Source organism: Alternaria infectoria (assembly GCF_024043175.1).
Source record: "Alternaria infectoria strain BMP 0036 chromosome Unknown scaffold_1, whole genome shotgun sequence".
In the NCBI taxonomy this organism is placed as follows: Eukaryota; Fungi; Ascomycota; class Dothideomycetes; order Pleosporales; family Pleosporaceae; genus Alternaria; species Alternaria infectoria.
This window is the reverse complement of record NW_026250690.1, coordinates 1,922,231-1,949,983: the sequence shown is the minus strand read 5'-3', so window position 1 is coordinate 1,949,983 and position 27,753 is coordinate 1,922,231. Positions and strand designations below refer to the sequence as shown.

The following is a 27,753-nucleotide window of genomic DNA, read 5'->3' as shown; positions in this document are numbered from 1 at the left end:
AATGCAGCCTGCACCTGTTGCAAGCCCTCCTTCGCGAGTTCGGTACCCGGCCTTGCCACAGTCTCCAACAAGATAGAAACATTAGTGGCGTCTTGGCGTTGGAGACCACTTTCCAGCCGACGATATGTTAGTTCTCTTCCTGCACTCAGCAGCCAGCGTATCAAGTCCTACCGACAAACGTTCCAGGTCCCTTCTTTTCCAAGCCAAGGCCTGAGGCTCAGCACTATGACCAACTACGGCGATGAGCGACGCTCTTACAAACGCAGAGAAGAGGAGAAACTCGACACATCCGGCGGGTACGTCGAACCTGCATCTGGACAAACGCCTTTTGGGGCTTTTGGGCAAATACGTTGGCTTTTGATTGGTGGAAGTAAGGCCAAACGGTCAGGCTGAGAAGATGGTCGAATGCCAGATCGGTGTATGCGTTGTGCAGCGTCAGGGTCAGCCTTACGTCGTAGATCTAGTAAATTATGTGAAGAGCAGAGTACCAAAGCTTGCTTCTGCTACTGCCCACAACTGCTATACATGGTCTATCGTGAACATGTTTCGTGACGAGCGATCACATTGCACTGTGAGTCACTACCATTGTAAGTACAAGAAGGTAACTGACTGCTGGATCTTGCTGAACCAGAAGACAAGAAAATATTGACTGCATGTTCACATACTTCGTGTTTCGAGCAGAATCTTTGTTCGCGTCACCGGAGGTCCCTGTGTACAAGTGGCCTGTATATCACTCGAAACCTCCTCGCCATAAGCAAAAGCCCATCAGCACCTTGCACACTGGGTGTTATCCTTTCAAATCTTTTAATATGCCGACCACGCGCCCTCGGCCTACTCAAGCACCTAGCAAGGAATCGATCCGCACAGCTATCATCGTCGGGCTCATCATCAGTCTTCTCGGTGTCATTGTTCTTACCTACCTCCTGTACCAGCGCCGCTTACGACGTAATGTGAAGGCCGGTAAAGTCATGGGCAAACGCGAAGTAGGGGGATCGGAATGGCAAAATAGAGCGAGACGAATGATCAACGACGAACAGAAAGGTCTGGAAGTTGGCGTGGTTCGGGAACCATTGCCAGTTTATACGAGAGATGTTGAGCGGGGCGAGAAGAGGTTGGAGATGGGAATGGCGAGGTGAACGTCCGCTGTTACTGCCCTGCGTGGCAAAGGTGGTCTGCTGAAGGTGTGAGGGTGATTGCGCTGAACAGGGCGAGACGAGTGGACACTCACAGCCACCAAAGTGCAGCCAATTGCTGGTGTTATCTTGGGTATCCTTCTTATAATACTTTTCGACTCTTTCGATTTCCCTTACTTCTTGACATGTATACACATTTATCCAGTACGGTAGTACTTTTCTTCGTGTCCATTCGCGCCGTTTGTTCCGTTAGCGTCTCCATCGACGTCTTCCCTTGCCCTCACTGTTCCAGCTCCGGGACCCAGCTCCTCACCGATGACCATGCCGCTGAAGTTGCCGTTTTCGTCCATGTATTCATCCATGTTCTCCGCTGTTATCCAACCCGATGCGCCGGGCGCTGAATCATCCAGTATGTCGTCGCCATCGTCGTCGCTGCCATCTGGATCGGGGTGCAGATCAGCGCAAGTGTTCAGCGCATTGAACAGCTCCGTGATACATGTCTCCGTGGGTTTCGAAGTGTATGATGGTGGCAGCACGGTGATTTCGAGCATATGGATGTCATCGTCTTCGTTTACGGATTCGGCATCGTTGAGCGAGATATTTACGTATAGCGCCTCGATGGTGGACTTGTACTTCATCGTTGCGTGGAGCGCGAGGGATGGGAACGGGATGGATACGCCGACGGGCGAGGGCGTGCTCTGGAACAGAACGACATTTCTGCAGTCATATATCAGCATGATTCATGGCTAAGCAGCAGCCGGACCTACTCTGAAGACACCCAAATGTCAACGCCCTCGACCAGATCCTCTTCGCCCTCGCGCTTCGAGCTGAATTTGCTGAATGCGGCATCTTGTTTAAGCTGATCGGCAGCTGTCACCAGAGTCATTCCCTCATAATGAGCATGTAGGACGGGTTTTGCGCCAAAGAAGGAAGTCGGGGTCTGGGATTGGTGTTCTGATAGCGGGGTGAAGTCGTCTGCCTTGGGGGCGCTGTCGAGGTGCTGGAGTGACATGGCGGGGTCTCGTGGAATGCGGTATTTTGGAATTACTATGGGACGAGCACAAGAGGATGTCGATACGTGGTTGTAGTGCGAGCGCGCTATTGTTGATGTTTAGACGTGTATAGGCAGCTAATTGCTGAGGGACCAAAAAGTCGCGGGAGCTAATCGAGCGTCATCGCCCCACCTCGGCCTTGGCAGGTACCAGATGCACGGCGCGTGTGCGACTTTCCTCCCTCTCCGCATGTCCTTGACATTTTCGCGTAGTTGCGCATCGCATAACCATTCACGAGAGGGAGGAACCGCTGGAACAGAGCGCAATTGTTCCGCTACCGACATCGCCCCTAATTTCTTGTCCACAATGTCCTGAACACCCATATTTCGATAGCTGCGGCATCAGAATACAACCTCCGCTTCCTCAAAGAAGAGCCCCGTCGCGTTCGCGAACGATAGCAGACAGATTGGTACTGCACTTCTCAGCCTGCGATTGCCCACGAGAGCGTAATGTCATTCCCAACAACGCCTATCGCCAAATTGACTGGCCACGGCGGCATCGTTCACGCAGTCGCCTACTCCTCAGGTCCCCAAACCTACATCCTAACCGGCTCGTCCGACCGCACAATCCGTCTTTACAACCCTTCGAAAGCGCCGCCTACCTCTACCGCCCCAACATCGTCCTCGCAACGACCCCCTGGCCTCGTGAACAAATACACAGCGCACGGCTATGAAGTCCTCAGCATCCATGTGAACTCGGCCAATGACAAGTTTGTCAGCACAGGCGGAGATAAGACAGTTTTCCTGTGGGACGTGCAAACGGCGCAGACGATACGCCGGTGGACTGGTCATGCTGGACGTGTAAATCGCGGCGTGTTTGGAGGCGAGAGCGACAGTATCATAGCGACGGGCTCGTTCGATGGCACCGTCAGGATTTGGGATACTAAATCCAACGCATACAAGCCCATCATGACCCTGTCAGACGCCAAAGACAGCATCTCTGATGTCGCCGTACACGACGCGGATATTATAGCAGCGAGCGTCGACGGTCGTGTTAGGAGTTATGACATCAGGATGGGTACGTGTCAGGTTGATGTCGTGGGACCGAGCTGTACGAGTTTGGCCGTTAGCAACAAGGGCACAGAGCTTCTGGTTGGCTCCTTGGATTCGACCGTCAGGCTCATGGATCGCACCAACGGCGAATTGCTCAAAACCTACAAGGACGATTCTTTTGTGAACAAGGACCTGAGGGTTAGAAGCACTCTTGGTTTGAACGACAGCGTCGTTATCAGTGGCAGTGATGACGGTATGGTCTTTGCCTGGGACATGCTGGAAGGGACGTGTCTGCACAAATTCAAGCATTCCGACATGAGGGAGGTCAGAGGTATAGCGCCTGCACCAGCCACCAAGGCGAAGAAGGATGTCGTGTCCGCCGTGGCCTTCTGCAAGACGAGGCGTGAGTGGTGTAGTGGTGGTGGCGATGGTAACGTTGTTGTCTGGGGTATGGGAGCTTGAACAGGGGAGATGCCTGATTTCGCCATTTGTGATACCCGCGTAGAAGTATACAGCGAGAAGCACTCCGGCTTTCGAAAATAACACATTCTCGAGATTTGGACACGACTGCAATGTCTACAACAACCATGGACTCTAGCCTGCGCATCTACTTCTGTTTTCTTCTCGCAAGAATGTGCACGGTTTGAAGCTAGGGAGCGTGGTAATAGATGGGAATCGTCATTTTCAATAAACGTATTTAGCTATCTGGATAATGGGTAACTTGATAATGATTGACAATCTGTAAAAGAAACAGAAGATAGTGTGACGCATAGCTGTTCAGATACTTCCCACAAGCGACGAGTAAGAAGAGTGAACAGTAAACAAAGGATACAGAATTGGGGAATGACAGTGTGGGTCGTAAATGCGAAATGAGCTCGACGTAGTACGGCTACTGCAAATGGTGTAGCTCATGTTATGTCCAAAGTGCGAGCTGGAGTGGGTTGCATGTCGTAATAAGGGACGGTGTAGAATGTATAAGGCTCAAGTGCCGATAGGGTTGTAAGGCTGGGCCGGCGTATCGCTTGAACTGGCTTCGGCTTTGGCACGTCAAGAATGTGGCGACTTAGCGTTCAGATTTACTTGTAGTAGTTGGTGTTTTCGTAGGTCTTCATTTCCTGTTGTGTGGTTGGAGGGCAGGTACAGACAGTCACGATTACGCCTCTACCCTCTTGACCTAGACACGAAATCAGTCAACATCACAAATGGGCTGAGTTAACTCACGGCCGTGTGCCATACCATACGTCCGCCACTCCCCATTTATTAGCATGTTAGGAAGTACATGTGGCATCTGTTCCGGGGCCATAGCGAAGGCGATAAGGGCGAGAAAGATGGCAAGCTCTCCTTTGAGACCGGCATACTGTTCATATGGGGTCAATGTTGCACATTGCCAGTAGATATCTGGAAGCAACATTCCCAACCAAGCTTGGTTCGTTCGGCGGTAGTGAACCGTACGTTTTGAAGATACGTTGCACAGATACGAGGAGTAGTCCGGGCCGTGATCGAACTTGAGAGTCTGCCAAGCCTCGTCCTGCGGTGGACTTGTTGCATCTCCTCGCAACACCGAGAAACCTAAGCCGCCGGTATAAAAGATCGAGTAGGTTTGGTAATGTGCTGTGTGTCGGGGAAACTGGGACGAGTACTCTCGGATGTTGTAGCCGTCACAATACCACCATTTATCCGACACGCCACCGTTCACTCGGACATTGGCTCCAGGAACTACCGAAGGTGCCTCGTCGCGTCCGGCGTTGCTGACTGTGATAGCGGCGTTTGGGTTTTCGCGTACTTCCTCGATACGAAAGAAGTAGGATAGCTAAGGTTTGGTCAGACTGCAAGGCCATCAAGCTCGGCAGCGGATACAATACTGACCATGACGTATCTTAGTATTGCGCCTCTGCGCAACGAACCCTTGTGGAATGGTGTTATACTCCTGCTTGTGATTTGGTACTCTCGCCCTGCTCCAGACCATTACAGCCCCTCACTCGACACGTCTTTATCCTTCTCATCGCCATGCGGCTCTGCGTTTAGTGACTTGAAAGTAACAGCATCCTAGTCAAGGAGGTCAGGCGACAAGCTCCTACATGACAGCAGTGCGGGACGGAATGTCTGATTGACGGCCAAGATTTCGGAGCAGCCCTCTGATAAGCTAGAGATGCCCTGAAAGGGGCATGGCGCAACATCCTGCATCGGCTGCAGCAGACGTATACGTGGGCCAAAGGTAATCAGCCCAGAATCCCTTACCCCGCTGTGAACTTTTTCATTCCCTGGTCGATGATCTATGTCGTTGTATAGCTGCCTCGGGTTTTCCGGGGGGGGACGGTATAGGCAAGCAGCATCTGCATGTCTTGTGTCGTGTTTCCTGTCCTTCGAGGACTTTGCTCTATGAGAATGGAATCTTGCCATGACAGCATCATGATGGCAGTAGTGGTTCGGTAGCTGTTGGCCTTCAGCTGCATCTCAGCAAAAAGCATCGGTGTCAACCGGCCGTGGATCGCGCCCAACGTGTCCCATCGCCTGCAGCATAACAGCCGGTCTGAACCGGCGAGCCAACAAGATGGAGTGGCACAGCGCCAACCCGAGAGAGATCAAGGGTGGATCCCTCCTAGCGAAGCGCCTTGCGTGTGCCGTCCGTTGCACGGCACTTGTTGCGAAACAGTGGAAGAGCCATCTGTCGAACAGTCTAGCCGAGAGGCGTGGCCAAAGCCTGGTTTATGTTGATCCCACGACTGCAACGTGAAGCATGTGTTGTATTCGCGAAGGTGTTGCGGCCACATGCACTATGATTGCCACCAGAATCGTTGTGTCCTGCTTGTGAGTGAGTGGAACATCGCTTCGCAGATCAAGTATGAGCAGGACTGAATAATGTTGCGTCGTCAACTATGCATGCTTTTGTTTCGTATGGTCAAACCATTGCCGCGATAAGATGTGCATGTATCTTGGGACAAATATCCCAGAGGTGCGGCTCTGCGAGAAAGAGGGGTTATAAAGCCGGCGTACGGACATTGTGGACCAACGTTCCTCAGTGGGCGCGTATTGTATTGATCGACCGGCAAGCGTCTCCGACTCTTTGTGTCCGTTCGGCGGCTATTTGAAGCGACATCTAGAAGTTGGTTCAAAACACGTCTCGAGTAAGTAGAACAGAGCGGCTCCCGATGTATGAAGGGCGAGTGTGCCTTAAGTAGAAAGGAACCGGCTGACAGACTAGGCGTGCGGCCCCAAGACGACCGGAGGACCTTTTTCTGCCTGTTCGCCTTCTTTCCTCACTTTCAAGTATGCCTGATGCTCTTCATTGGTGAGCCTTTTAAAGAAATTGCCGCTAATGTGCAATGGATAAGTACCCCTTACCTAGTTGGCGGCAACAACCTGCTGATCGAAGCAGATGGTTCCTGCAACCTGCATGATCGTGGAACTTTCTTCACCGGACGACGACCCTTGTCGTCTCGTGTGTTCGCCCGACAGCAACGCAAACTGGCGGGAATTACGAACAAGCACTCACCGGTCGACATGGCGGCCCAGGCACACGGGATGAACTTGCCACGATAGAAGTCATGCGCACTTTGACGGCTCAACTCCCAATCAACAGACTTACTGCTTGTATGAACCGCACGGAACAGAGCGCTCTCTATCGAATCGAACCCCACTGCCGCGCCCGGCGGCTACTGTCAAATCCGGAAGCCGGTCAGATAAGGCAAACTGACAATATGACCCCGCACCGAAGCCTCGGGCTTCAGAGCGGATACCGCAAAGTAACAGTCAAGGCGGCGTGGCCGAAAGAGGGGCGTATCACAGCGTGCGCGGCTTTGATGTCCTGGTGGAGAGGCAATTCGATCGGAATCCTGACACTATACAGGCCTCAACAAAGGATATGCGCTCACATCAGGGTGGGCTTGTCTCGATATTGGCATAGAGCACATGGACAGGAGCTGTTTGGTGGTAGTCTATGACACATGCGGCACAGGTAAGGTTCATGTCTGATCTGAGACGCACTAATGGCCAGACAACGACTGACTTAGTCGGTAGCAGTATCCCGAGTGGCTCGAGCCGCGATGAATTGGTCATCGAGAGCCCAGAAAGCAAGCATCCATTGGCTAGGACCAGAACGCCGCTTCTAGACGCCATTTGCAGGAGTAAGATCTGGTCTATGGCGGGCCAAACTGACGAGACGGGCCATTGACGCCGCGATCGTGAACCTATGGAGCAACCCGCCAAGAGATCACCGGCGGTACGAGATGGACTCGAGGAAGTCGAATGACAGCTCAGCCGAGCCGAGATTGGTCTCTATAATGGCCCCGACCATGAGGTGAGGGTTTGGACACCTTATCCGGTTCTGCGGCATGCGATGGTGGGAAGCAACCGTCGGGACCTGGCGGTACCCGGGCTTTGGTCCGGAGTATACATGACCTAGATGCTTCTACGCCGTATGCTGGCTCCCGTCACGTTCGGATCAGGCTTCTTTCATGTCGCCTGAGTTATAGCAACTCTCCACCAGTATTGCGATGCTTGCCCATGCCGTCAAAGACTCAAGAGCTCGAGTAGGCGCGTCGGTACGGCAGTGTGGGAGAGAAGCGTGTACGAATGGAGAGGCCCTGCAGGCATCGGTATGGACCCAGCCGCTAGGACGCGTAGGAATGCAAGTAGCGCGTCGGTCGGGGAAGGCACGGCGCCTGGCTGCAGGAACAGCCATGGACAGGAGCGTCAAGTATGACGGCGGATGAGCAATAGGTGTAGGAGGCTGAATTCAGGGCTGGACATGAGGTCTGACGCTGGGATGAAGTCTGGTACCGGCTGCGGAAGCTAAGGCAAAGACGCGGTCTTTCCTCCTGGCGATTCGGACACATCGCCGCCCGACCAATCACGACCCACCCGCACCACGTCAATTGTCTGCCTGAAAGTGGCCCGCACGACGGCAGACTGTGCTCCGGACATTGGCAATTCAGGGCAATGTCCTAGCAACTCGCTATCGCGGTTGAGGATGGCGGCGAGTACGCCACCCAGCCTCTTCGTCCGATGAACGTGGTCCTAGCTCTGGTAAAAGGGGAGTTTCGCGTTGCTTTTGCAAAGCTGACTCGACACAGGAGAGCTCACAATGACGGCAATTATCACGTCCAGAGAAAATGTTGTATTGCTCCGGATGTGTACTGAGGAGAGTCCGTTCTAGCCTTGATATCAAGTCGCGAGCCATTCATCTTCAAACCAACCAGGGGCGTGTATACGATAGGCGGAAACTGCTATTTGCCCCCCGGGTCTATCATTCACTCTATTCACAGCAGACGACGCCTCTCAAGCCTTCGGCTCTATAGGATAATGCAGAAACTGCAATCCTTCTCGTTCATCTTTGCTGCGGACATGTTGCGCGGAATCTTGAGCCTGGCTTAAAGTCAGCGTGGTCCTCGATGCAGTTTGCCTAGAAGTCTCACGAGTAAACCATATGTCCAACCAATACGTCCTTACACCCGCCAACCAACGTCTCGATATCGCGCTTGGTTTGCTCAGACTCTTGAGCATGCGCCTTTACAAGTCGGGTCTCTGCCTCCAACAGCCTCGCCCAGCTCTCCTCCACCATCTTCACACATCGATCGACGGCAACCTGCGCACTACATCCCTCGTTCCATACCATCACCGGGATGGCAGAATCGATATCGCCGTCGTCTATTTCCTTCCGCAAGCTCACAATGTCGTTCCAGAGGAAGTCGGAGATGGCTACTTCGCGCGTTATGGCTACTACAGCTTCGTGTTTCCAGATCGACGGTGGAAGAGTGAGGTTGTAGGCCCATTGCATGACAGCAATGCACGGGTTTGTACCAACAGTTCTCAAACGGCGCGCTGTATATTCCTCGAGAGTAGACATCCCTTGCGCCCATGTAGCCTGAGATGTCTTGACGCCGCGGATAAAGTCGTAGATGGTTTCAGCAAACCGATCACGTGCTTCTGCAATGCTTGTTAGCTAATATCTGCCTAGCAAACTTTGGATAGACGTACCTCTCGACTGGCCCTTCTGCATTGCTCTTCCTATGTTGACCCATGGACCGCAGTTATGCAACCGCCCCGGTGCCGGAACTTCGCCAGAGAGTTCTGGCTGCAAGCAATGTCGGATGAAATTAATTGTGTCGTCACAATAAGCTTCGGTCTTGTCACGATCATCTGTTAGAGTACCGCAATCGATCTCGTCATCCCAGAAAAAGAACTACAGTTTACGTTAGTCGACAATCGCGATAAGGAATTGGGCCAAGTTACCCAGGCCACAAGCTCTCCTAGAATAACAAACTTCTCTGGTTCCACATGTGTCCAAAAGTATCCCGCGCAGAGTCCGTTGTCTACCCGGCGTTGCTTCTTCCTTTGGCTCTCGGTACTGATGAACGTTTGGAAATATCCCTCTAGATGCTGTCTCAGCACCAGAACATCCGGGTGCACTTTAGCTGCCCAGTCCGTGTATATGTAATGCACATCCGGAACATGGATTTCTTGATCGCGAAGACGAGCAATAATCCTGGTGCGATGGTCTCCGGGCTTGGTCGGAGCTTCCTTAACCGTGGAGGAGGCGAGCTGTTTGGAGCTGTCGGTGAACTCGGGCATGTAAGAAGATCTCGATCTCGATCGCTGGAGTGGGTAAGTGTGATGACGCTGAAGAAGGAAACAACAAACGATTGAACAAGACTTACGCGTCTAAAGTACGATCTAGGAAGCGACGTCCAAGCGCTAAGAATACTAAGAATCGCCATAACGACTCAATAAAAGACAAAAACCAAGTATGTTGTTCAAGACAATCGCGGCCTCAGTAATATGGTAACGGAACAGAGGTCTTTGTATACTCTCATACCACGCCGCTCACATGCCCCTCGGTAGTCACTTCCCCGTCGCCTGGGGTCTCGAGGCGCCCTACCATTCACATAAAGCGCTCTTTCACTGCACCTCCGGTAAACGTGATCCACCCCCGAAGAGCCCCCAGAACCAATCGCAACATCTCAAGCTGGATTGAATTGACGTAAGCGAGGCGTTTGGGCACAGTCCACATGCGTGCTATGTAAGGAGCTATGTAAGGGTAATGCGTTGTTACACGGACTCGGCTGTCACTGTACGCCACGTTTCCGCAGTTGTGAGACACGAGAGCGTCCAGCTCCGAATCACGATATACCACTGGGGCAGATGAGACGGCCACCGATCGTCTGAACCCGCGCAGGGTCATCAGCTTGAGGTCAAGTCTGGAACTACATCTCAGCCACCACTGAAATACACTTGCTGACTGCCAGTCCTTTCGCTCAAAATCATTGCGCATTGGCTTGTCGATTACATCACGAGCTGATAGGTTTTGCGCCACTTTCCTGCGACTGAGCCACTCTCAGGCAGCTCTCAGGATACGAATAATGGCACCGTATAGTATCGCTGTATGCACCACATCCTGTCAGACTATAGTGGCGTTGCCCCCAATGAGTGCCTGCTGAGTCATATGTTTAGGCCTTCCAAGACACGGACCCATGGCTTCACATCCGCAGCGCAGGGGCCGAATGCTGAGTGCAGGTAAATTACGTAGAATCTAAAGAACTACCCTGCAACTCGAAGCACGGAATAAGAGATACGCCAAGTCATACTGCCGATCTAAGGACCTGCGCACGCACTACTGCGTCCGTAGCAATGCAGCAAAATGTGCCGAGTATCTTGAAGTGTTATCGGCATACAGCTCGTTTGGATGCAGCTCGTTGACCCTTACATAGAGGCCGCATGTCCGATAAGATAACCGAGCGTGCCGAGCCACAATCGGCTTCCCGGGTCTACTATGCCACCCAGTCACAGGCGTAGTGGCGCTTTGGGAAGTAAGACTACTGGACAATGCAGTTATGGCACATAATCACAGCACGGCGATATACAAGCGGTGTGCACTACGATACCCATCACGCGCTATCAGAATACAAACGTGTAGTGCATGAAGGTATATTGGAAGGGTTGGAGGATCATGTTGCCGTACGGTCGTCAGACATTGGATTGTGTGCAATCGAATGGGACAGGTGGAGCGAGGCGGCAGGGGGCCATCTACTCAAATATCTAGAGAGGACAAATAGAAACTTTTAGGATATCATGCGTCTATCTGAGACATATCTTCCGATGATCAACCAAGAATGGCTCAACACCATTCGCCATGAACCTTTACGCCCAAAACCCAGTAAGCCGGGTGACCCGATGGCTTTCACCACCACATCAGATCATCCGAGTCCGCCTGACCAAAAGTCTGCATGCCCCCAACTGCTTTGGCTCAGTGGCAGCCACAACAGCATCCTACGTCCTCTTCTTCGCATTGACGTTCTTGCCTGCGCCTACCTTGACTCTGCCACCGGCTCTGCCCCGATCGCCTGTCAGAATGCCCGGCAGATAGTTGTCATCCATGAGGTCCCTCGTCCTGGTCCTCTTGTCCTCTTCAGCGCGCTTAGTGTATTCCTTCTGGTCTTCAGCAAGGATGAGGTCTCGACCCCAGCCGCCTTTGCCTCCTCCCTGACCATGACTCCACTTTGTGTTTGCAGTACCTGCGATGGGCTTGGGGATGCTGTATTTATCGCCACGCTTGTTGTACTGGTAGTTCTTGGCTAAGTGGATCTTGAACTCTCCAGCGGCGTTTGTAGAGCAGGAAACCCTTTGTAGGGTTGCTTGACCACAGCGGGGGCAGAATTGCTTGTCCATTTGCTTGACGATGTTGAAACAGGCGTGGCACCGGAGAACCTTGGTGTTGACGTTCTTGATGCGTTGCATGTTTGTGGAGAGAAGTTGGAGATTCATCTGGAGCAATACGTTTTGCATCGCAAAATCGATCGTCATGGTTGCTACGTCCAGCTGGCGATTGGCTGTTGTGTGAATTTGCGGTTGGATGGCTCCGTCCTTGGCTTGGTGTTCTGTAAGGTTCTGTGGAGTAATCCAGTCGCCATCAGAGTCAGACTCCGCAGCTGAATCGTCAGTCGTAGGGGGCGTAGGTTGTTGAGTGGCGTGATGGGATACCGAGAGGTCCTCCAGTTCCTGCGCCAGTTTTGATTCGTCAGAGCTGACTTGCTGGGTTTGTAGATCCTGCTGGCTGGAGGTCTCAGGCGTGAGTGAGAGCTCTGCCTTCTGCTCGATGTGGATGTTAGTGGTGGGCACCTCGACCGCCGCCGATTGGTCGATTGGCCCCTCCTCACCAGCCTGTTCTTGAAGCTGTTCTTGAACTTGCTCTTGAACCTGCTCTTCGATCTTGTCCTCCGCCTGCTCTACAGCTTGAGACTCGAGCTCTCCCCTGCCCTGTTTCTCAAGTTGCTCGTGAATCTGGTCATGCACCTGCTCGTGAACCTGATCCTGAACCTGTGCAACAACCTGCTCATGTACTTGCTCCTCGACCTGCTCCTTAGTGACAGCTATTCCACCTTCTGCTTCGTCTGTTTCGGCTTGGGCGGTCTGCTCCTCCGATTCATTGGCTTGTTCCAGGCTGCTGTCTAACTCCGCTGCGGGCTTGAAGTTGAACTTAGTAGATTTGGGCGCTTTGGCCTTCGCCGCCCGCTTGCCTGTAGGCTGCTCCCAGCCTTCATCAATGTCCTCTGGTTCGACAGATCCGGAATCGATCTGTACGCTTTCCGTCGCATCTTCAGCGGTATCTTCGGTAGTCTTGTTGGCTGCCTTCCGCCTGTTCTTGCGCTTCTTTGCTGAGGTGGAAAGGCCCCCACTCTGCGATTTCTCCTCGTTCGACTGCTCGATCTCTCCAGGCCTCCTCTTTATTTCTCCTTTGGGTATTTCTCTCAGGCCCCAGTCGCCACCGTTCCTCTCACAGTGCACTTCGTAAGCCAGGGCTAGGATACCCAAATCCTGCCTACTGAGTACCGCATGATCACCTGTCTTCTTGCTAAACGCAATGACTGCATCGTAGCTTGCCGGCTGAGGATTCCGTATCTTCAGAAATGGGATCAATGTTGTCTGTACACGTGACCGTGTGGCTTCATCGCGGATTTCGGAGAGGATAGCAGGAGTAGTCCATAGTTCTTCCGCGGCGTTGATGATAGTAGAGATCGATACTGTGTTCTTGATCAATGGGCCCGTATCCAAAATAAGCGAGTGAATGGGCTTTTGCTGGGTCGCAGTGGGTGTTGCCATTGCGCGGTAGACCGGCAGTAGTCGCAGTCCGGTAAACAGGAAGTTTCAGTTTGTTGTACGTGGAAAGTTGAGATCCTGATATTAAGTTCGGAAGTTTACAAGGTTTGGATCGTCAATATGACTAGGGCGTGCCGCTGGTGTGGTAGAAGATTTCGCGATGGTGGCGGTGGGGCCCGACTTTTTTGGTGTGAGACCCTCACGAATTTTGATTGGCCGGATCGCGCTGGTGGCAGTAATCGGAGCCTCGTGCTGGAAGTAGATGAGTCGACGCTGGTTCAACATATATTGAGTCGAAATTTTTTTGTAACACTGAGAGACGGCCAAGATTGTATTCCATAGCCCTTGAAATTGTTTTTAGTCTCGTTGGTAAAGTCGAGAGTCTCGATAGAGTGAATCCTTCAAACGCCGCCCAATGCTAAGTCGCGAGTCTACCCCAACATCGCTTGTGGTATATCGTACACATACATCAATGACATGAATTCCATCCCAGGTTCGACTCATCGTCGTGATGGTCGCCTTACAGACTCTACGCGATAGGTTTGCTTCTCTCGTCCTCTGGCATACGCATATACGCATCGATAGCCGCACTGAAAACTGCGAAGCCTGCGCATCCTACGGCCACGGCTTGCGGCCCAGCATTTCTTGCCAATATACCTCCAGTCAAGCAGCCCCCCGCCACTCCGTTGTACAGATCGTTCTTGGCTCGGAGCCCCTCGATTGCGCACTCGGTGCCTGAGAAAATAGCACCAACTTTGGCGAAGTTGCGTCCGCTAGAAATTGAGGATCGGTACATGTCGCGCAGGCCGGCCCGTAGTTGCTGGCGTAGGGGAAGGTCGGTAAGCGGTACGGTACCGGTAGCGGTGGGGTTTGGAAGGGTAGCAGTCGCAGAGGCCGATGGTGCTGAAGTGAGAGTGGCTGCGGATGCGGAGTTGACGCTACCGGCAGTTATCGTCGAAGGCTTGACGCCTGCCGTTGCCGTTGCGCCGGTGGCTGCGGTTGTAGGTTTTGTAGCCGGCGTGTTGACGGGGAGGGGCTGTGACATCGGGGTATCGTATCGCATCTGTGCATGTCAGTCGTGCCTTCTCTTTCTTTCGAAGCTATGAGTTGTTTGGCCACATACGGAAGCCATGAAGAGCCCAAACATAGCACCCAGACCGCCACCCATTACGCCTGCCATTACTGTCTTGCCGATGCAAGACTCCATACCCATTTGCATCTATTCGCACGTTAGCCATGGTTCCCCAAACATGTTATTTGACAGCCTTGTATAGCCAGCTACGCCATCGCGACATGCTATCCTGCTCCACCACAACTGCATAGAGGAGACGGGGTCGCACATACTGCTTTCACCATTTGCTGCTCCTGCTCGGACATGCCTGCATTGGGATTCATGGCGGCTGGCATGGAGCCCACGCCTCCTGGAAAAGCCATCTTCTTGAAGCTGATTACGACTGCGGCACGGAACAAGCGTGAGGTACAAGTGATACTGTTGCAAAGGCGATGCGATGCGCCGCCGCCGGGAACTTTTGCGGAGTTCAGAGCGGAGGACGGGAGATGCCGGGCAGGTGGGTCTTGGCACCGCCACTCCAGCGTCACGGATGTGTTCACACATGTTGCAAGCAAGCGTTTTGGTCGCGTCGGTTTGAGGTATTCGGATTCTCATTATGCTTCTACGACGGTACATGTCTACCCGAAGCTAGGTTCCAATATGTACAATTACGCCAACGCCATGCTATACCTTGAACTTTTCCACACAGCAAACCACCTCTTCAACAAGTTCTTCAACACTGAATTAGACATTGCTGTTAATGGCGTCGCGTCATAATGCTAAATCGCTAAATGCAACTACCGTTTCAAACGTTCAGTTCATAAAATCGCCATGCGAGTAATCTTCACTCCTCGATTCCGGGGGCGGGGTGAGTTGCTTCTCCCATTCTTTCATTAGATGTGATGCGGTACGCTTCAGGTTGCTGGGTGATACCTTGGTCATATCAGGCCATGGGATGGAGCTGCGCTTTGACTCTCGTGGTGTCAGGTCCTCTTGGTTGATGGAGGTGAGCGACGAGGCCTTGGAATCGTGACGCTTCGAGTGGTATCTGGTGCTGGTGCTAGTTCGAGAGCTGCCTGGGCCGGATACCGGCGAGGTCTGCGCATCCGATTCATCTGAGCTGTCCTTGGAGTCTTCCAAGTCGACTAGAAGTGACTCGTTGGGGGTGTCCCAGTTATCCCAGTCTTCTTCGGATGCAACTTTGCGGATCTGCTTTTGCGGGGTCGTCGTGTTCTTGAGTGCGTGCGTCTTCTTGTTGACTACAGTAGTCTTGGGCTCGCCCAGGCCCATCTCCTTCCAGAAGTCGTCGCCAGTGGAACCTAGTTGTTGTGTGGTCTTCTTCGAGCTGGCGGACCGACTAAGGGCGGGGCGACCCTCGGACGGTTTGCGGCCAGATTTAGAGGGGTTCTTGACACCTGGTATTCCAGTATTGCCGTCCGCCGTGTTGACGGCCTCATCGCCCACCGTAGCTTGTCGGATGTCCTCCATGAATGTGAATAGCCCCTTCTTGAAATCCTGCGCCATCTGAGTGCCAGCCCGAATGAGCTGCTCACGTTGTATGGTGGGCATGCCGCCCATGTCGTATCGGTCGTGCTCGCCGGCATTGACGACCTGTCGTGTGATCTCTGACGAGGTGGAAGCCCGTGCAGGAAGCTGCGGTCGGGAGTTGGAAGCGGGGTCATCGTGTAGATCGAGTGGCTGGGGGAATGATGGCGACTGGAGGCGGTCGGGAGAGAGTAGTGATAGGGTTCTTAGATGTCGCGAGCCGCTGAAGACCTTCCGTTGGGATGTTTTGGTGCTGCTGAGCAGGTTCTTCCTGCGCTCCATCTCTTTCTGCATCCACGAATTCGAACCATCGTCTTCGTATTGGCCCGGTGGAGCATTGGCGAGCGATGTGTTCAGAGGCTGCAGCGCGGCGACCTTGCGCACCTCATTGCGACGCTTGTTCGCTTCGTGATGGGTCCAGTGCGTCTTGAGCGTGTTCAGATCAGCCTCAGCTTTGGTGAGCTCCTCCTTGAGTTCGAGCACATAGCGCTCTTGAGCAGCGAGAACCGCCAGGATGTTTGTCTCGGAGGTAGAATCCTCGGGTTCAGGCGAATGAACAGACGTTGCCCCATTCATCCATGATTGCGGGCGCGACCGTGTCGAGGAGGTTGGTGAACTGATGCCCGTACTTGGCTGGATGGGGAACTGCAGGGACAGGCGCTTGCCTTGCCCGATGACGTCGACCGTCTTGGACCGAGAATGCGACGGCATGGTCTTGGGTGGTGAAGACTGAGAAGAAGCGTTGGAGTCGGGGGCGTTGGAGGATATTATTGACGACTGGGATGACGACTCGGCCCCTTTGTCGTGCAGGGTTGTCGGTGTCTGTGCTCTGTCCATGGAGTCTGCTCCTCCGACGAAGAAGATGGTATTGCTGACGTACTGTCCCTCCTTGAGCGTACAGAGAATGGTTGAGAGACGAGCGCGGCGAGCGAGTCGGTGAAGAATAAGCGAGGCGGCGGCTGGGGAGCTGCCGTAGACTTCGAGATAAAGGGCTAGAAGCGCTGTAGGGAGGCCGACCAATCGGAGAAGGAGCGACCCTCTAAACCACGAGAACCAAGACTTGAAGAGCGTGGAGCCAGCGGCGCAAGAACTCATACCAAAGACATTGAAGAGCGCATGCCACGGAGTTCAGAGCGGCAACGAGTATCTAGAGATTCCTACAGCCGAAGCCGCAGTCTTTGTGCAGCCGTCGCTCACGCGCGCCGTGCTCAGGCCATCAACAACCCAATCCAGGAACCCATCTCCTGGCTGCATGTCCAAGGGACTGCTTGCGCGGCTAGTCTCGTGACGGAGGCCCTGTGTGGAGACGGTGAACCAATGTTTGTCTGTTGAGGGCGACGTCTGCTCTGTCTTGTATCTACTGCCGCTCGCTCATTGCTCCATGGTATACTCAGACGTACAGGTCACCACACGCGCAGTCTGCTGTCGAACACATGCTCGGTCCCACATTCTCGAGACGACACTGCTATGTTGCGGAGATGAGGGGTCGGGCCACGTAATTTGACACCTCAGAACACGACCCATGTAGCCGTCAGGTTTGAGCTAGCTGGGTAGCACGTCGAGTGTCCGGTCAACGACGGGTAGTGGTCATCTCGTACTAGACTCTAATCTTGCGGTTGCTGAGGAGAACCGCGACGGATAACATGGTGCGCGTGCCCTGGCGGTTAGACAGCCATGGAGGCCCATCGTCGCCCTCGTCCTAATTTGCAGCAACAGCCAGGAGTGCGCTGTACAGGCGGCCTGTTTCAGGCTACGAGGACTGTTCGCAATCCAGCCTAGCTGGCGGTGCGTGGCATGGTAGGTTTGACATGCCTGGAGTGCCTCGCAGCACCATGTCGTTAGCTCACGTTTCCCTCAGCAACCGGAAAAGTAATCATCGGCGGGATGAGGCGCAGACGATGCACCACCACACACGTCTATTGGCAAGACGGCTGACGGTTTTGGTAGCCGCTGCTGCATGACAGCCGCAGTGGGGAGCTCATGCAGGGCAACATTGGAGAGGAGTGGAATAGGCTGCTCTGGACATGGCGTGGACAAACTGATCTTGGATGCCAAAGGCTCCGCGACACTGCTCCGACGTCTGGTGCGCTGTCCTGGACATGCCCGACCTGTGTTGTTTTTCTACAGCACTGATACCTACCGACGTCATGCCAATCTCCGCCAAAAAGTGGCGGCGGGGATATGCGTTTGTTTGACGATCAGGCTGGTTGCCTCGGCGATGATAGGGCTGGACCCTGCGCGATACTCTGATATACACCACAACGGCGGCGCAATTGAGCAGCCCAGTACCACAGCCGAGTCTTATTCCTATCCCAACCGTCTTCCGCCGAAACACCACTGCATCTATCTTGGCCCGACCCCGACCACATCCCATATTTCTCAGCCATTGCGCTCCGCCTAGCGACGTTGTAAACGCCCGCCATGGCCGAAAACTACCAAGTCATGGAGGAGCTGGGCAGTACGTTTTGACATAGCATGGTTGATTCTCCATTACTGACCATTGCAGGCGGCAGCTTCGGAAAGGTGTTCAAAGCCATTGACCGCACAACGGGCGAGACAGTCGCCATCAAGCACATCGACCTCGAAGATAGCAGCGAAGAGCTCGCCGACATCCAAGCCGAGATCTCGCTGCTGAGCACCTGCCACAGCCCATACATCACCGAATACAAGACTAGCTTCGTCAAGGGCGTCAAATTATGGATAGTCATGGAATATCTGGGTGGAGGTTCTGCCGCCGACTTGGTACGCAGTCACACAACGGACATCACGTAGCTAGACTAACCGTCATAGTTGGCACCAGGTACCTTCAGCGAAGCACACATCGCCATCACATGCCGAGAGCTCCTGCTCGGGCTAGACTACCTACATTCGACCGGCAAGATCCATCGCGATATCAAGGCCGCCAATGTACTCCTCACAGACCAAGGCAAGGTCAAACTCGCCGACTTCGGTGTCGCCGCACAACTCACAAACATCAAGTCGCAACGCATGACGTTCGTCGGTACACCCTTCTGGATGGCGCCCGAGGTCATCCAGGAGGCTGGCTATGATTTCAGGGCCGACATCTGGTCCCTCGGAATCACCGCTATGGAGTTGGCGGAGGGCGCACCGCCACACGCTGGGTCACATCCCATGAAGGTGCTCTTCACAATTCCGAAGAACCCAGCACCAAGGCTGGAGGGCGACGAATGGAGCAAAGACTTTAAAGACTTTATTGCACAATGTCTGATCAAGGATCCGGATCGACGTGCGACTGCGAAGGAACTCCTCAAACACCGCTTCGTCCAACGCGCGGGCAAGGTCGAGGCATTACGCGAGCTCGTCGAGCGCAAGCAAATGTACGACGCCCAAAGGGAACAACAAGCGGCATCGCATCCCAAGTACTATGAAGAGACCATGTTAGTGATTTGCCGGACCTCCCCATACAGTGTGCTAACAGGTTTATCAGGGTCGATCTCTCCCCTAGAGCCGCGGAAGACGATTGGGACTTTGATACCGTCAAGCGAGGGACCGTTCAAGCACGCCAGACTTTGAAACAGCGTCGCAAACTGGCCCGCATACCCTCCTCAGGCAACGATGAAGTCGAATCCATGATGCAACGGATGGACCTCAACGCAGCACCCTTGGGTGACATAACCGATTCACCACTCCCAGCGCGACGACGTCCATCTTCTCGGAGAACTTCCCAAGCCACGGCTTTCCGCGTACCTTCTGGCGACACACCCACCGCTCGTCGCGTCAGCAATCTCAACAAGTCACCGTTGGGTGTCGATCTGACATTTGGAAACTCGCCTTCCACCGTACGACACTTCAAGCGTGTCTCGTCGGGCGAACGTCGTGCAGCGCTTCGCTCAAACCCGCCTAGCAACCCGCCTGCTCAGAACAACCAGTCCTTCCAGCCGAACCCCGAAGCGCGCACCTTCCGCCCATCACCTCCCACGTCTAACCATCCGCTGGACATGAACAACGAGAACGAGCCACCTGCTCCCGATGGACACATGCCAATCACCAAAGACGCGTTATACGGTCGCCGAGCGTACAGCAAGGTATTGGACTCAGTATTCCAAGAGGCACATGCTGACACAGCATCGCCTCATCAACGGGACGCTATCGGACGAGTTGCGCAGGCCTGGCAACATCTTGACGAGATCGACCCACACGGCGAATTCATGTTATTGAAGGCCATGGTGGACCGTCTCAAAAACGACACAAAGCTTGCGTACGCTCTCGGCATAGAAGTCTCGCCTGTGCAATCACCATTGAAGCACAACACCAAAACCAGCGATACTAGCTTGGGTGGTACAACTGTGCATGGTACCGGCACAACACGTGTTCGTTCGAGCACTACGAGTGCAGCTACGTCGACCGTCAGCAAGTCTTCAGAAGAGTATGACCACACTCCAATATCGACACCGACACGAAATGGCACACCAATCGCCAACTCGGGCTCTCCGCTGAAGGGACCAAAGCTCGTAATGGCCAAGAACAACCCTCATCTCAAGTCTCACAAACGCCGCCAGAGCGCTTTTGTGGTCGGCGAGAAGGGCTCCAGTGCTGATGGCCACGGTTACTTTGACGAGAAGAAACTGCCTGGTTACGTCGAGCCTGGTATGGAACAGCAGGGGATACTGGCCGACATCCTCTACGGGCAATGGACACAAGGATTGCGCACTCGATGGCCTATCGCTTAATGCCTTTCTCTTTTCTCCGTCTTGTTGAACAGACGTGAGTTTGAGTCTTTTAGCTTGTAGCGCTTGTTCCTTTCTTGCTTGTAAGGCGTTGTCGCGTTGCTCACGCGCTGTATCGCGACTTGGATGCTACCTTCCTTTCTTTGTGTTCGGCGTTGATGGATCACATATTAATGCCTGATGAGATCGTGGTTATGGGTGGGTACCGGGGTCTTCATATCAGTCGTTCTGGGCGGTGTTGAATTTGCTGCGTCTCATCGATACATCGGCATTGGCAATGGCGTTTTGAGTTTTTCTGCGTCTGGCGAGAACGGGGGGCTTCTCGATTCCATGTATAAATAGTCTGTGGACGTGTAATGGCAAAATCAGCCTTTTCTCATCAACATCGAAAAGTAACCTTGGAAGTGAACTGGACTCGCATGTGATGACGAAACCGATGAACACACTCTGGCCGGGTTATCTTTGCATCAATGTAGCCTGAACACTTTCCCTCAACGCGTATCTTGCTGCAAAGAGCCCTTGGTCACCATAAATCCGCCTGCCACGTGCTCCTATCGGTGTGCTCAAAGGTGGACAAGAACGCCGTTGTGCGGCACCTAAAGCAGCATAGTCCAACGCCGTCATCGTGGACCAGGACTTCGGAGCTGCACAGGTCCCCCGCACCAACACATGCTTTACCGCATGAGTACCTGGGTACCGTGATATCTGCATCCCGCAGACGTCAGTGCTGTCATTGAAGTGATGGCATCCCTGCTGCCGAAGTATTGGTCAACGCATGTGTTCATAATCCCGCATCCCATTGGTTGCGCGACGCTTACTACAAGCCGCGTGTATCCCTTCGGTAGCGAAATGCCCAACTCTAACGCCTTTCTCCACCGTTGCAGGGCTTGGGGGACTATAAGATGGGTCTCTGGGACACCCACCTTGCTGGGCATCGAGGCTTGTCGGAGCTTGTTTTCCTTGGTATACATACCTTTTGAGAGACCTAGGCTTCTGCGATTGTTAAGATGCGCATCACGACCAACACCGCCCGTAAAGGCGCACTGCTTGCCCTCCTTGCAAGGGTTGGAGCTGTACCAACCACGACAATTTCGGCAGCTGAGAACGCAGGCGCAAGCAGTGCAGATGTGTATCCTCCCGCTGGCAGTAAGTCTGATCGAAGCTGCGCAGAGAGCGGAATGCTGATGGGTTGATTGTATAGCCGAGGTCAACTCCGAACTCTTCCCGCCAGAGTCTGTCGTCGGCTTCCCTGGCCGTAAGTCACCAACATTTCCTTGAGCTCTGGTCTTTAGACTAACGCAATAATCATCAGCGACTCCCACAGGCGCCGAGCCGAATGCCATCCAAACAGCACCGTCGTATCCTTACAACGATGGCGATGCATCTTCATACCCTCTGATCAAGCCACAGCCCCATGGCAGTGGCTCGCAGTCTCCAAACTTTGATATCACCAAGTACTGGGGTAATTTGAGCCCATGGTATTCGGTTCGTAGCGCAGACTATGGTCTTCCTGACACCAGCCCTCTGATCCCGGATGGCTGCGACGTCACCCAGATGCATCTGCTCTACCGTCACGGCGCTAGATACCCAACCAGTGGCGCTGCGCCCGCTACCTTTGCTCAGAAGATTGCGAACGCTACGAAAACTGGTTTTGCAGTCTCTGGAGAGCTTTCTTTCCTGAGCGACTGGACATACAAGTTGGGCGCCGAGCTCCTAACACCGTCGGGTCGCAGCATGAACTTCCTGTTGGGTATTGAGTACCGCCAATTGTATGGCCATCTTCTGAACAACTTTACTGAAGCGGGCACCATTCCGGTCTTCCGAACACAGTCCCAAGACCGGATGGTGAAGACTGCGGAAAACTTCGCTGCCGGTTTCTTTGGTGTACCCGAGTACATGGACGAGGTCAACATAGAGTTGCTTGTTGAGACTCTAGGCGTGAACAACTCCGGTGCACCTTACGAGATCTGCAACAACTCGAACATTGCGACCCGAGGCAGTATCGGTAGCCGCGTAGCAGCTCAGTTTGCGAACAACGCGTTCAACGCCACTCTCGCTCGTCTGCAGTCGCAGGCTAGCGGTATCAACTTTACTTCCACCGACGCCATCGCTATGCTTCAACTGTGTTCGTATGAGACGCACGCTCTCGGCTACTCCGCCTTCTGCAACCTCTTCAACGAACAAGACTTCCTGAACTACGAGTATTACTTCGATCTGTCATTCTACTACAACAACGGCCCGGGATCTCCTGTCTCTGCTGCTCAAGGCAAAGGCTTCCTAGACGAATTCATCGCACGCTTCACCCATCAATATCCCGGTGCCAACTCCGCGTTGAACGAGACTTTTGACAACTCCTCGACGTACTTCCCGCTCGACCAGTCTATCTATGCCGATGCTACGCACGAAGTTGTCGTCCTTGATACACTCACTGCGTTCAACTTGACGGCTTTGTTCAAAGGCCCACCACTGAGTCCTCTCGGTAATGAAGGGCAGAACAGCTTCGTAGCTAGCAAGCTCGTGCCGTTTGCTACCCACTTCACTACTCAGGTTCTTTCTTGCTCTGCCATGCAACCAACAAAGCAGATCCGATTCATCGTGTAAGTACACTCTGTTCTTTCGAAACCCGATACCCAGCTAACTTGGCCAACTAGCAATGATGCCGTTGTGCCGATCAACGAGTCTCATCCAGGATGTCCCGCTGATACAAACGGTCTCTGCTCTTTCGACCACGTTGTCGAGCTCCTCCAAAAGCGCAGTGCCGAAATCGACTTCAATTATGACTGCTTCGCAAATTATACAGCAGAGCCGGGAATGGACTACAACGGAAGGGCACCAAGATCATAGACTGTGCAACAGTACGGATGCTTGTCAGCACGATGTAATTCTTCAAGTTATGCAGCACATACATATCATTTCACTTAGGCAATCCCTGGCTAAAGAACAGAACTTTTGACTGCTATGGCATGATAGCGCGTGTGCCTCTGGTCAGCTGCAGTTTCTTCCGTGAGCCTCCGGTGAACATTCTGCCACGACAGCCGTATGCAAATCACAAGAGCACACTGGATGCAAATCTATACTTAGGTAGAGGGTAGCAGTGAGTATTGATCATTCACGGCAGCTTTATATATGCTCCCTACAGTCGTGGTAGGCGTTTACTGTACGTGCAACGACTGTAAGAGAGCGAGGTCAAGCAGCAATGCTAAGTCTTGCTATTGGTAGCTGCAGCAACAAGGGTGTCTTCTTTCCAGATCTAGTCTAGTTCTATTCTGTTTCCGCCGCAAAGTCGTCTAAGAAACTTGGCGGCGGCGTAGTTTCAACCGGGAACATGTTCATAGGATTGTGGTTGACAATCTGCATAACCTCGTCGCGAATCAACTCATCAGTACCTGCGAAAACCTTTTCCACCCACAATACGCTTTTCACAATCAACATGATATCATCCCACGCCTGCATCTGCATGCCACTCATCAGGATGCCAAGCATGAAGACGAACTGGCTACGTTCTGCCAGATCCTTGGTTTCGATTGCGGCGGCGTAGAGCACCCAGATGAGCAAAGGCTTCAAGTCGTTCCATTCGACCATGTTTTTCGTGAGTACAAGGAGAAGATTGCGCGATATAGCCGCCGTCCATACTGGTGATTGACCAAAGCTTCTCCAAACTGGTGCTAAGAAGAGTAGGGTTCCAAGTCGACAAACCTCTTCAACTACGTTCTCTCTGGCGTTGCCGTGGTTTAGAGGACGAATAGCTAAGAGGCGGTATATTGTCCAAGCTTGTATGTACAAAGTGCATGTATCAATTCTAACTATCTACATCTGTTTTTTTGACTCTCTAAAAGGTTAGACAAGGTATCTTTAAATGTTGCGGCCGAGCGTAACTACTAGCGGATTATTATCTAGCAACTTTGTAATATGTAGAGAGTCTTAGAGATAGGTAATAGCTTTAACATAGTATCTACTAGAAGCTGTTATCTTGTTAGAGAGGAAGTTTAGAGAGAGAATGTTATGCAGGTAGAAGACGCAACCCTCGCTAAAGTTCTCTACAAGAATGTTAATTTTAGCTCTAAACTTGCACTAAGCATGCAACTTATCTACTACCTCTTCTATAGTAAGCTTTTGCATGTCTAAGCTACTAGCGTACATAGGTTTAATAAGTTCTAGAAGGTAAACCTTTATAAGATAGCTAATCTAGTTACTAGTATAGTTAGAATATATAAGCTTAACAAGATTATGCTATATAAGCATAAGAAAGAGCTATTAAATACTATTAAGACTAAGCTAACAAAAGATAGTCTTAGTGTATTAGTACTAAATAATTATTGCCTTACTAGTTAAGTCTTTGCTATAGTTTTAGATATTATTAACAAGTTCTTTAGAGTAGAAGAATAACTAAGCGTTAGTCTTATTAGTGTTAAGGTAGGCTTAGACAACAGGTAAAAGCGCTAGCTCTTAGAGGCGCAGAATAGTAACAAAAGAGCTCTTTATGTTCTTCTTACTGCTACTACCTACTCTCTTATCTCTAGCTATCTAGCTTAAACTACTATTACTAGCTTTACTCTTCTTCTAGAGAAGTTTACTAATATTAGAGATAAAGGTAGATACAACCTCTATTAACACCTTCTTATAGTTAGAAAGAAGAGACTAGGTAGAGTTCTTCTGTAAAGCTATAATAAACTATAGTGTTAGTATAATACTACGTATAATTATAGTATCTTAACTCTATACTTTATTATTCTATAATATTGTCTAAAACCTTTCTAAAGCTTCTAGCTAGTTAGTTACTATATTATAAGAAGTAGGTACTTAGAGAGAATAGTTATTAATAATAGATATATATATACTAGTAAAATAGAAGTAGACTACCTAGAATAGTAGCTATATACTCTGCAATAACGTTATAATAATTATCTAACACAGATATAATATATGTACTAAGACGTCTTAGTTATATATTATATTGTCTTTATCTAAGATAATTAGAGAAGTGTCTTTCTATATAGTTTATCTAATTTAGCTTAACTGCTTATATATATAAGTCTAAAGACTGCGTTTCTATATACTACAAGCTATTCTAATCTTATTAAAACTTAGAAACTTTTTGTCTACGCTATTATTATAATAATAATAGAAAGTAATACTAACGCCTTAACCTTAAAACTATAAGCGCTCTACCTATATTATCTAATCTCTATAACTACTCTCTATAGAATATATTAGAATTATTCTTAATAGTAGTTAAAGTTAGTAACGTGCTACTTAATCTTAAAACAATAAGTTCGCTATTAATACCTAATTCTAACAACTAACTCTACTAGAGTATATCTAAACCGTCCTCTAATACTATTATAACTAGTAATAGCAATTTAGGCTAAGAACCTACTAGCAGCGTAGAGTTCTAGTAGAAGATACGCAATTGTATACTTTAACACTACAGCAACCTTCTTATTAATCTCTTAAATACTAAAGCTTATAGTAGCGTAGTCTAGTTAATTCTTAGAGAAGCACTAGATTATACTATAGTCTATTTAGTAGTACTATAGGTTTTTAATAAACTTATATATAGCTTAGTTAAGGTATGTAGCAAAAGACTTTCTCTTTACATAATTGCCTAAGTTAAGTTTCTCTAGTACTAGTTGCTATATCTTATTAAAGCTAAATGTTTATTTAGTTTTATTTAAAGGCTCTTCTGCAGGTAGGTTTCTATTATCTCTAGCTACTACGTAGTCTATGTAATCTAAAAATATCTTACTAATATTATACTAGAACTTCTAACTTTCTTATAATGCCTCTGCATTATGCTTTTATTATAATAGATGCGCCTTACGCCTAGTAAGTACACTTATCTACTATACGTTAAGAAGAATATATATTACTTAGTTAGTTCTTTTTAGTTGTTAATATAATAAGACAAGAACAACCTGCGTCTATTAAGGTTAAAGTCTCTATAGTATAAACGCGTAACCTCTATACTATAGATTTAGCACTATAGCTAGCATTACTTATAGACGTGTTAGAGTATAATATAGATAAGCTGCTCTTTCTAGCTACAAGATACTATAAACGCTAGACTTTAGGCAGAGTATCTAAGATAAGGCTTATTAAAGTAACTTATAACTTAGAGAATACTATTCTAGTTCTCTTTAATAAGTGCATAAATAGTAACTCTAATATTACTAACACTATTATATCTTCTAAAGCTAAACAGCAGTTTTCTTTAACGCCTACCTCTATAGCACTACCTATTACTATTAAGATATACTAGGCTAAGTAAGAATAGTTAGTACTCTATATACTATAGGTAACTAACATTCTCTCTATAGCTTCTAATACCTCTAGAAAGGTATTTAACAAGTTATAGAAGCTTATTACTGCGTTGCAACGCGCTCTAGAGATTTATAAGCTATTTTCTTATAAAGTAAAGAAAAAGAAAAAGAGAGAGTATAGAAACTTACTAGACTGCTTACTTACATAGTATAAGTTCTCTTACGTCTTTAGTGCGCAGATAATAAATCTTAATATCTACCTATTTATGCAGAAGGTAATTAAGCTTATTATAGTTTATAGAGACAGATTTATTATTTTAGCTAATAGCTATTCTAGCACTAGAAAATTCTATACACTCTTTAAAACACGTAACTATATTACTTAATAGGCTAAGAACTTACTCTTTTATTAGCTATATCTAGGCTAAGTCTTCTTTACAGCGATAGAGATAGTATATAGTATTTAGAATAGCGTTATTAATAAATTAGTAACTTTTCTACTAGCTAAGCTCTACTCTATTAGTAGTACAAGGTAGAAGTTATTAGCTTTTAAGAACTAGGTAGTAGCCTACTTAGCTACTTTAGTAGAATATCTTTAAGCTCTTATAGATTAGACTATTACTAGTTAGTAGATATTATCTACTATAGTTAATAAGAACTTCTTACGAAGTTACTTAATCTATTAGATTCTTATTCTAAGAGAAGCTAGCTTTATAATACTTACACTAGCAGATCTTACTAGCGCTAAGAATTTAAGTGTTACTAATTATAGAAGCGTTAGCTAGCTTATTAACTAGAAGTAATTAAAGTTTAATGTCTAGTTACTTACCTACGCAAGAGATCTTGCTATAACTATATTCTATACTAGTAAACTTACAAAAGCTATACGTATAATATTCTCTTAATATACGCTACTTAATTACCTAGCTATATTATATAT

General features: G+C 50.3%; 8 protein-coding genes across 8 annotated transcripts; 3 read left to right on the top strand and 5 right to left on the bottom strand.

The window, feature by feature from the left end:
- Positions 1 to 1,330: 1,330 nt before the first annotated feature.
- J4E92_000672 (uncharacterized protein) lies at positions 1,331 to 2,145 on the bottom strand (the record flags this gene model as incomplete). The annotated part of the gene is made up of 2 exons (XM_051492087.1): positions 1,331 to 1,850; positions 1,901 to 2,145. The coding sequence occupies 2 exons, from the start codon at positions 2,143 to 2,145 to the stop codon at positions 1,331 to 1,333; spliced, it is 765 nt and encodes a 254-aa protein (XP_051357599.1).
- A 489-nt stretch (positions 2,146 to 2,634) lies between these two features.
- Positions 2,635 to 3,639, top strand: J4E92_000671 (uncharacterized protein; the record flags this gene model as incomplete). The annotated part of the gene is made up of 1 exon (XM_051492086.1): positions 2,635 to 3,639. One exon carries the CDS (start codon positions 2,635 to 2,637, stop codon positions 3,637 to 3,639), a length of 1,005 nt encoding a protein of 334 aa, XP_051357598.1.
- Positions 3,640 to 8,587: 4,948 nt separating this feature from the next.
- Positions 8,588 to 9,747, bottom strand: J4E92_000670 (uncharacterized protein; the record flags this gene model as incomplete). Its single annotated transcript, XM_051492085.1, has 3 exons — positions 8,588 to 9,102; positions 9,154 to 9,169; positions 9,409 to 9,747. 3 exons carry the CDS (start codon positions 9,745 to 9,747, stop codon positions 8,588 to 8,590), a joined length of 870 nt encoding a protein of 289 aa, XP_051357597.1.
- A 1,695-nt stretch (positions 9,748 to 11,442) lies between these two features.
- On the bottom strand, positions 11,443 to 13,272 carry J4E92_000669 (uncharacterized protein; the record flags this gene model as incomplete). The annotated part of the gene is made up of 1 exon (XM_051492084.1): positions 11,443 to 13,272. The coding sequence occupies one exon, from the start codon at positions 13,270 to 13,272 to the stop codon at positions 11,443 to 11,445; it is 1,830 nt and encodes a 609-aa protein (XP_051357596.1).
- Positions 13,273 to 13,798: 526 nt separating this feature from the next.
- J4E92_000668 (uncharacterized protein) lies at positions 13,799 to 14,646 on the bottom strand (the record flags this gene model as incomplete). The annotated part of the gene is made up of 3 exons (XM_051492083.1): positions 13,799 to 14,332; positions 14,393 to 14,488; positions 14,614 to 14,646. 3 exons carry the CDS (start codon positions 14,644 to 14,646, stop codon positions 13,799 to 13,801), a joined length of 663 nt encoding a protein of 220 aa, XP_051357595.1.
- Positions 14,647 to 15,133: 487 nt separating this feature from the next.
- J4E92_000667 (uncharacterized protein) lies at positions 15,134 to 16,960 on the bottom strand (the record flags this gene model as incomplete). The annotated part of the gene is made up of 1 exon (XM_051492082.1): positions 15,134 to 16,960. One exon carries the CDS (start codon positions 16,958 to 16,960, stop codon positions 15,134 to 15,136), a length of 1,827 nt encoding a protein of 608 aa, XP_051357594.1.
- Positions 16,961 to 18,286: 1,326 nt separating this feature from the next.
- On the top strand, positions 18,287 to 20,556 carry J4E92_000666 (uncharacterized protein; the record flags this gene model as incomplete). The annotated part of the gene is made up of 4 exons (XM_051492081.1): positions 18,287 to 18,323; positions 18,372 to 18,607; positions 18,656 to 19,263; positions 19,314 to 20,556. 4 exons carry the CDS (start codon positions 18,287 to 18,289, stop codon positions 20,554 to 20,556), a joined length of 2,124 nt encoding a protein of 707 aa, XP_051357593.1.
- Positions 20,557 to 21,560: 1,004 nt separating this feature from the next.
- J4E92_000665 (uncharacterized protein) lies at positions 21,561 to 23,397 on the top strand (the record flags this gene model as incomplete). Its single annotated transcript, XM_051492080.1, has 4 exons — positions 21,561 to 21,699; positions 21,755 to 21,808; positions 21,866 to 23,150; positions 23,205 to 23,397. The coding sequence occupies 4 exons, from the start codon at positions 21,561 to 21,563 to the stop codon at positions 23,395 to 23,397; spliced, it is 1,671 nt and encodes a 556-aa protein (XP_051357592.1).
- Positions 23,398 to 27,753: the final 4,356 nt, after the last annotated feature.